The sequence below is a fragment of the Notothenia coriiceps genome, unplaced genomic scaffold (genome assembly GCF_000735185.1).
Source record: "Notothenia coriiceps isolate Sejong01 unplaced genomic scaffold, NC01 NC01_scaffold00016223, whole genome shotgun sequence".
Taxonomy (NCBI): Eukaryota; Metazoa; Chordata; class Actinopteri; order Perciformes; family Nototheniidae; genus Notothenia; species Notothenia coriiceps.
The window spans coordinates 1-8043 of NW_011348924.1; the positions used below are offsets into that span (position 1 = coordinate 1).

The 8043-nt window shown below is 37.6% G+C and overlaps 1 protein-coding gene and 1 long non-coding RNA gene across 2 annotated transcripts; one reads left to right on the plus strand and one right to left on the minus strand.

Annotated features, from left to right (window-relative positions):
- Positions 1 to 1003: 1003 nt before the first annotated feature.
- On the minus strand, positions 1004 to 3617 carry cnpy4 (canopy FGF signaling regulator 4). Its single transcript, XM_010775815.1, has 6 exons — positions 3446 to 3617; positions 3159 to 3285; positions 2306 to 2402; positions 2020 to 2142; positions 1708 to 1825; positions 1004 to 1526 (listed from the first exon to the last, which is right to left on the minus strand). The coding sequence occupies exons 1-6, from the start codon at positions 3528 to 3530 to the stop codon at positions 1414 to 1416; spliced, it is 663 nt and encodes a 220-aa protein (XP_010774117.1). The 5' UTR covers positions 3531 to 3617; the 3' UTR covers positions 1004 to 1413.
- Positions 3618 to 4484: 867 nt separating this feature from the next.
- LOC104949457 (uncharacterized) lies at positions 4485 to 7277 on the plus strand. Its single transcript, XR_798807.1, has 3 exons — positions 4485 to 4620; positions 5180 to 5423; positions 7096 to 7277. It is a non-coding gene; the product is annotated as an uncharacterized lncRNA (long non-coding RNA).
- Positions 7278 to 8043: the final 766 nt, after the last annotated feature.

Here is an 8043-nt window from a genome sequence, read left to right on the forward strand (position 1 = left end):
ATCAATCATAACTTTTTTGTTTTACATTAAGGCTTTATGCTATCCTTCACAGTAGACATTTGAACATATACAATTGCTGACCACCACTTTCATTGCATTTTGGATGATTTAGTCAACTTTGTAACACCCATGGTGTTCCCGGTCAAAAATGGCCGCCATAAAGAAAAGGAATTAGTAACCATCCGGATCAGATACACACACACACACACACACACACACACACACACACACACACACACACACACACACACACACACACACACACACACACACACACACACACACACACACACTCTCAGTGTCTATTCTTTGTACATTTACTGCAGTTTTTCATGTATACCAGTAGTCTGATACAATGTTTACAGTTTGAAAGGGTGTTAAATGAAATTTGGTGATGATTAATGGTTTTTATGTTAATTTGATAGCAGTTAAAACCGGACCGGTCAAATTTGACCGCGAACACCAAATTAAGGGGAGGAAAACGAAGACAATAGGAGGGTTAAATAGCATCACTTCAGGGCTGGACAGGAGAAGTGACAACAGTAACAAAAAAGTATAAATATTAAGTGTGGAATTATAGACAATGAAGTTGAAATACTATTATACACAGACATGAATATTGTGTCTGTAAATGCACCTTCCATATTCACACTGGTATGAAATAGGAACATCCCTCAACACAACAGGACACTGCCAAATGTGTCAGTGTCAATATGAAACCACTAGGGGGCAGCATTTAGCAACGATCCAGCTGGTTGCATAGGGGGAATGAGTTGTACTCAAATGTGGTTTTCTTGCTCTTTTATATTCTTATAAAATAAACAAGTTCTATGGTAAAAGAAAAACAAGGTTACATTTTGATTCTTAAAAGGCTCACCAGTTTAGCTACTATTGTTCGTAATTTATACAGGGTACATACAAAGAAACTATAGAGAAGTAAAAGACATTGTGGTGTTTCATTGAAAACTGATAGAAATGCAGAAAAAACAAAAATATCCAAAAGTGTTATAAAAGGCATTTTATTCACACTGAAAAAACTGTACATATTGCATTATAAGGCTGTAATTGGGATGTAAACATGCTGCTTCGTACCATATAGTGTCGGCATTAGGAGATGTAACAGCGTGTAAACATCGTATAACACTGAGGTCTAAAATATGAATGGCAAAAGCTTGGAACCTCATTCAACTAAAATGTGCGACAGTTCATATAAAAACAACGGGAGAAACGTAGTGTTAAAGTCCAAAAGCACAGATGATTATGACTCCCAAGACTCTGGAACCAAGATTTGGCAGAAGAAATATAATAAAAAAATGTTTGTGTAGCTAAAAACATATATATTGTTTTACTATTGGCAGGGACATTTGAGGTTACTCCGTTGTCTTTCTGTTTGACTTTTATATATTTTTCCCCTCATAGCTCTCCAGCATCATGCGATTTCTTCTCCTCTTCTGCGCCGTGGCTTTCTGCCTCCTTGGCCTCACTTTTGATTCTCATGTCTCCTTTCCACATCTCCTTTATGCATTCTGAGGGAGAGAAAAAACAAAATACACAAGGAGGTTTAAGCTACATACTTTGTTATCTGCAGAGAGAAGAGTTAGCTCACTTGTGTTATGTTCAGTGAGTTTGCGTACACCTTATTACTCTCTATAAATAAATGGTGAATATTAAATAACTATTCCAAACCCAACGGCATCACTTAATCACCTTGCTCTGATGTCTTGAGGACTTGGTTCTGACAGAGGAAGCTCTCCAGCCTCTTCGCCTGATGATTGAAGTACCAGTCCTCCACGACCTCCTCATACTGCTCCAGCATCGTCTCACACTGAACAACACACACCCATTTAGGTTGGCAAAAATATGACTATACCATTTTTTTGTATGTACTGTGTTAACAAAGGGAAATGCTGTTTTTCTGGAACAGCTGCTTTCCTCATGCTTTCAAATATAAGTAGAGGGTTGTAAAAAGCATTTAAAAATCCAAACACTTTGAAGTTTTACACCCACGCATCCTCCTACCTGTTTCTTCATGTCTGACACCTCTACAGAGGGTTCGTCCCACAGCTCAAATGGCAGACCCAAATCTACTTTGACCCCTTTGTGGACCAGGTTCTTCAGAGTTGTCATGGTCTGACTGGCCCCCTGCATAATATACAAAACAGCTAGATACACAGATTCATACACAAGTTTACACTTTTCATTTGTCTTTTCATGTGGAACAAACTGCTGGGAAACATGTCAAGACCGACCTTAAATCTGTGTAATGCAACAGATGAGAGGTTAAAAGCAGATTAGTAAACCTGACCTTGGCGTATCGGAGGCTGCCTGGCCTCTCTGCGTGAACATTATACTGCAGGACGCGCTCACATATGTTGTCCAGAGCCTCTGTCAGACGGGTTTCCCTATTGGCAGAATACAGGGTTAGATGGTGGTGTTACACACAAACATACAAAGATACAGGTTTTCCAGCAGTCTAACAATGCAACGTGTGAAGTATTAGAATCAGAATACACGTATTAATCCCTCAGAGGGGAAGTTAACATTGTTTTTTTTATAGGCATGCATTAAACATTAGAGAAGGAAATTACACAAATTACAATCTACAGTACCCATCCAGGTGGAAAACAAAAAGTAAAGCAATTGCATTTTTCAAAAATAAAATGAGTGTAGCGTGTAGAAGTAGTGTGATAGCATCCAGATAACAGAGGTGGAAATAAAGGTGTTTGTGTCAAAGTTACTACAGATTGTGTTACAGTAGTTTAATTGTCTAACTAAAAAATAGATCGATAATAGATACTTTATTCATCCCAAGACTAGAAATTATTTTGTCACAGCAGCATTTTGACAATTGTCAATATACAAGAATAACAAAATGACCTAAAAGTTGCATAAAATACATAAAATAAAAATGTAAAAATAACCCAATATATTCATATTCTCAGTAAAAAAAAAATCTATATTGAGAGGAGTATCTAAGCATTATAAAATACAAAGAATTAAATAGAATACCCTATAATAAACCTGCTGAACACATACACATAGTTAGTTGTACAGTAGCTTGCAATTAAGATAGGAGCAAGTCAAAGTAAAGTAGTATTAGCGTATACTGTCTGCACTCTCAGGCATATTTAAAGTGACATTCCCCAGAGTTTACTCACGAGGTGTTGTATTTGATCTTCCTTCTCCTCCTGCCTGAGTCCAGCACCTCTCCCAGCTCCAGGACTTCTTTGGAGCGACTGCTTTTCTCCAGAGCATCCTGCAGCTCTACTGACAGAAACTTACACACTGACAGACGGGAGAAACAGATATTTAAAAACGTTTTATATGCGTGTTCATGTCAAAGGCACACACTCCTGGACATCAACTATGTAAACACAAGCCATACTGCTGTTATTAAGCCACATACATAGCATTAAAAGCTTGTGTCACTTTTTGAAAATCCTACCTTCGCATTTGTTCGGCAGTCTGTCGTCTTGCTCTGCTGTAATAGAGCAGCAGAGGACAAAGAAAGTCAGTATAAAAAGTTTCATGTCAACAGTTTTCGTTTCTTACGGCTTAATAAAAAGTTCAGCAGCCACATCGGCAGTTTTTCCGATCTGCGCATGCGTAGTACATCCTAACAGACACGACTAGCAGATGCCTGATGGTAAGATTTCAAGGAAGTTAGTCGATAGAAGAAAAAAGAAACTCGCATCACAAGAAATGTAATTTATTTAATTAAATTATATTTTCTACCGCCGCTCTTCACTTATTTCTAACATATCATAATTGTTTTTTGTTTGAGCATATATAATTTTATTTATTTATTTTTATTTTTACTATTTCTATTTATTTTTTCGTCTGCTATTTCTTTAATATTTGCACACGTTGAAATCTACATTTATAAAGAAACATTTCTTGAATACACAGTTTTTGATTATGGAAATCTGATTTATGATGTATATTAAACTGTATTTATATAATAATACACTTTATTTATATAGCACTGCATTAAGATGCAGCCCAAAGTGCTTTACAGAAACAACCATGAACAGTGATACAACTATAACTAAAAGCCAAATTAAAAAGATAGGTCTTCAATGTACTTACTTATTAAAAGTATAAAATCAATGGTATGCAGTTTAAAGCATATTTTGCAGTGTCCAAAAACTAATTTATAAAAAAAAAAAACAACCCTATTTTCTAATTGGAAAATAAGGCAGGTAAGGTTTTAGTGCAAATGGTGCTATTTACCTGAATGTATGTGCTGCTATGTGAACAGTTTCCCAATTATTAAAAGACATTATATTTGTTATGAGCTCTGAGTTGATGCTCCAGGGTCATGGGGGATAATTAGCCTGTTATTTGGCAGCGAGGTGGTTAAAATAGAAGGTGCTCGCCTCTTGGTATCTCAGGTGTCAGGGGCAACACACTCAACAGCAACAGATACCCCAAGAGTGTGTGAGGGAGAAGATAGAGAGAAGAGAAGGGAAGAGGAGAAGAGAGCAAAAAGATAGGGCGGAAAAACGAGAAGAGAGTGAACCGAGAACTGCATTAATATGACGATGGAAAAGAAAAGCAGTGAAACTCATCGAGTGGAGGAAGAGAAGAAGACAGAATGTGCTTAGTCAACAACCAGAAGTGAGTGACACACACACACACACACACACACACACACACACACACTCCGAGAAAAAAAAGTATGTTTATGTTCTCCAGCTGCAGAACAGTTTGCAGCAGAGGATCAAGTGTGCATCTTGAATATCTGAAACTCAATAGTGAATGTAGTGTTCTACGTTTTACTGGTGTGAAGTGAAGCTTCTATGGCTATAACTGTGTGTTATGTCACCAAGGGGGATGAATGTGTGTGTATTGTCTGTGTTGAGAGAGATAGAGTTACACAGACACCCGGCTCCAGCAGTGTCACCCTGCTCTGTATGTCACGGCCATATGCACACACACACACACACACACACACACACACACACACACACACACACACACACACACACACACACACACACACACACACACACACACACACACACACACACTCTCGCATCAGCTCGTCAGGCTGTTACACACACTCATAAGACATGGTGTCAGGGAACTTGCAGTACTCACAACACGCTGTTCTCTAAAACTGCAGCATCATACTTTTGGTTTTTGCATTTCATTTTCTGATGTTTTTTCCAACTAGGTCCAATGACACTGAGTTGAGTATCTGGAGATGAGTCAAACTCTCCCAACACTTTCAGAGGAAGGAATAAGAAAGTGTCAGCTGACAGTGGGAAAGGGAAGAGGCAAGAGATGACCATTGCTGGATACACGTCGCAACACATGATTGCCTCTGAAGAATTACCGTTCCCTAAATGACCAAAGGAGGTCATATTCCTGGATCCTCTGCCTCAGATCAGGAAATCAACGGGAGAAACGTCTTAAAGGTAAAACAATGTACCTGCAGTTCATACTGTTAACACTGATCTAATTTGATGCATGTAGATTGTGGAATGACCCAAAATGACTATAGAATACGACAATTTATTACTAGATAATAATATAAATCATTGTACGTAAACAAATCTGAAAAGCTTTTAGTATAAAGCATAGGATTATATTTAATACAGACTATGCTTAATTTATTATAAATTATCTAAGTATTAGTTCCCGAGCACTTTGCAACAACAAACACAGTTATATACATATATACATATTCAAATGAATATATTGACATAGTTTAGTCTTTCTTGTCCTGTATGAAAAGTGTGCTGGCAGCAAAGTAAAAAGAGACAAAACATGACATGCAAACAGAAAAATAAACTACTTGAATGAACACACACGCAAATAACTTATTTATTTGAACCAAAACAAACCAACCCGTGACACTTTTCGCCTCATATGTTCACAACAAATGTAATTGCATATATTTTATTTGACAACTATTATTTATTGTTCATAATTGATTGATCGTTGTCTATGAAGGTTTATATATTAGGTTTTATGTGATTAAATAATAATATCGAGGCACAGGAGTTCCTGATGTGTATCTGCATTTCGTTGCTGCCTTCATTAAAACATGATAAGTCAGACATTTGTTATGTGCAAAATGTTCATGGACAGTGCATACGTGTTACCGTTATATGTTTTTCTCGTGTTTTTGTGTCTATCTGCATTAATCTGATACAGGAAAAACAAAACCTCACTGATAATTAATGACATTAACCGGTGTGGTGTACCCGATCACCTCGCTCTTCTCCGTACAGCAAGACCCCGAGCTGACCCCCAACACACATACGTACAAACACACACACACACACACACACACACACACACACACACACACACACACACACACCACACACACACACACCTGGCATACTCTCGATGACACACACATGCTGCTGACTCAGGGACCCCAGCAGTTCATATCACTGACGACTAAAACGGTACTAATACCTTAGCGCTGTCCTAACCCCCCCAAGGGACAAACACACACACACACACACACACACACACACACACACACACACACACACACACACACTGCTGGACCCCCTGCTAACTGGCAAGAGCTATGTCACTTTTGAGAACTCAACAGACTTTCATATTTGCAGTAGTGTTTAACAAATGTACTTTTAAATTATGTATTTTTGTGTAGGATCTCACATCTCAAACATTTATGGAACTTTACCTGGACCAACTCATTTAATATAAGATATTTAAAAAACTTAATTACATCTTTTGGAGGTTTATTATATGTCAATGTTGCAAGTTGATTTACAATGTTTATATATATTATATTACATATCATCAGCATCATTATATGTAAATGTTCTGATAAACTAGATATGTTAAAGTAATCACGATTTTTTAAAAGTTCTTTTTTTTTAAGAATGAGTCTCTATTTCCTTGAGTAAAGGGAAACTAACTGACAGATGTTTGGCATTGCTGTTTTATTTTTGAAATGTATATAAATACACACTCAAGGTTCAAACCAGTAGGGATGTCTTATAAATACAATCCATTTATTATTCTGAAAGTGTAACCCAATACTGCTGCATGGAAAGTTCTATATGAACCCTTCATCCGTCCCACGTCTCTTCTTTTGGTCCAAAGCCCTTCCTCTCCGGCCACAATGCCCGAACAAGTGAACCATTTCCAGGGTCAGAGCTTCCACAAGCTGAGGCGAGCCTGCCTGAGGCGAGGTGCCCTCTTTCAGGACCCCCTGTTCCCCGCCACCCCCCAGTCCTTATTCTACAGGAGGAAGCCCCCCCCGGGACTGACCTGGAAGAGGCCGAGGGTGAGTGTGAAGAGCAGGGAGAAGTGGAAGAACGAGTATGTATGAACTGCATGTTATACTGTGTATGGTGAGAGTTGTTCCAACTTATTTGCCAGTGCCAGACACACATTTCCATGATATGGGTATTTAGTTTTTCTCAATCGCTAAACCCACTATTTAGAATCAAAATTCCTTTCATCAAACCAACAGCACAGCCATCGAAACAGAAAACCATTTCTCTACAACAGTATACCATTTATCATTGATATCACACAAAATGCAGATGCTAAGCAGTGTTTTGCAAAACAGATCACACAATTCTCTAACTGAAGTTACAATTCTCTACACAAACATCAAAAATCTTTTGTGTAACTCATGTCTACAAAACAAAAATAATCTTCTCACGGTGGATAACACTTACTCCTCATAAACTTAGACCATAGCTACACTAATTGACACTTGATGTGCAAAATATTAACACTTGTTATCAGTCAATCACCCCATTGAAAAAGGTAACTGCATGGAATGTACTGTATACCTTACAGTAATGATGTTACATTGAAAACATTTACATGACAGAATTTGCATGACTGTACTTAAAATATTTTTTAAAGCTATAATAGTGTTGATATGACTTGCATAGCTCTTTGAGATGTTCATATGGGGAGGATTAGCTATAGCTGATACAACATTTTTACAGTCAGTAATTGTGGTCTTTTCCTTTTTGCACATTGAGAAATGTTTTTTTTTGTATTGGGGTGAATTGAGTACTTCACTTCCATGTA

Bases quoted from the DNA above. Each gene is read 5' to 3' on its own strand.
- cnpy4 (XM_010775815.1), bottom strand. From the start codon at position 3,530: ATGAAACTTTTTATACTGACTTTCTTTGTCCTCTGCTGCTCTATTACA. The intron at 2,403-3,158 runs GTGAGTAAACTC...TTCTGCCAATAG, and splicing joins AAGATCAAATACAACACCTC to GGAAACCCGTCTGACAGAGG. The intron at 1,826-2,019 runs GTAGGAGGATGC...TGTGTTGTTCAG, and splicing joins TGTCAGACATGAAGAAACAG to TGTGAGACGATGCTGGAGCA.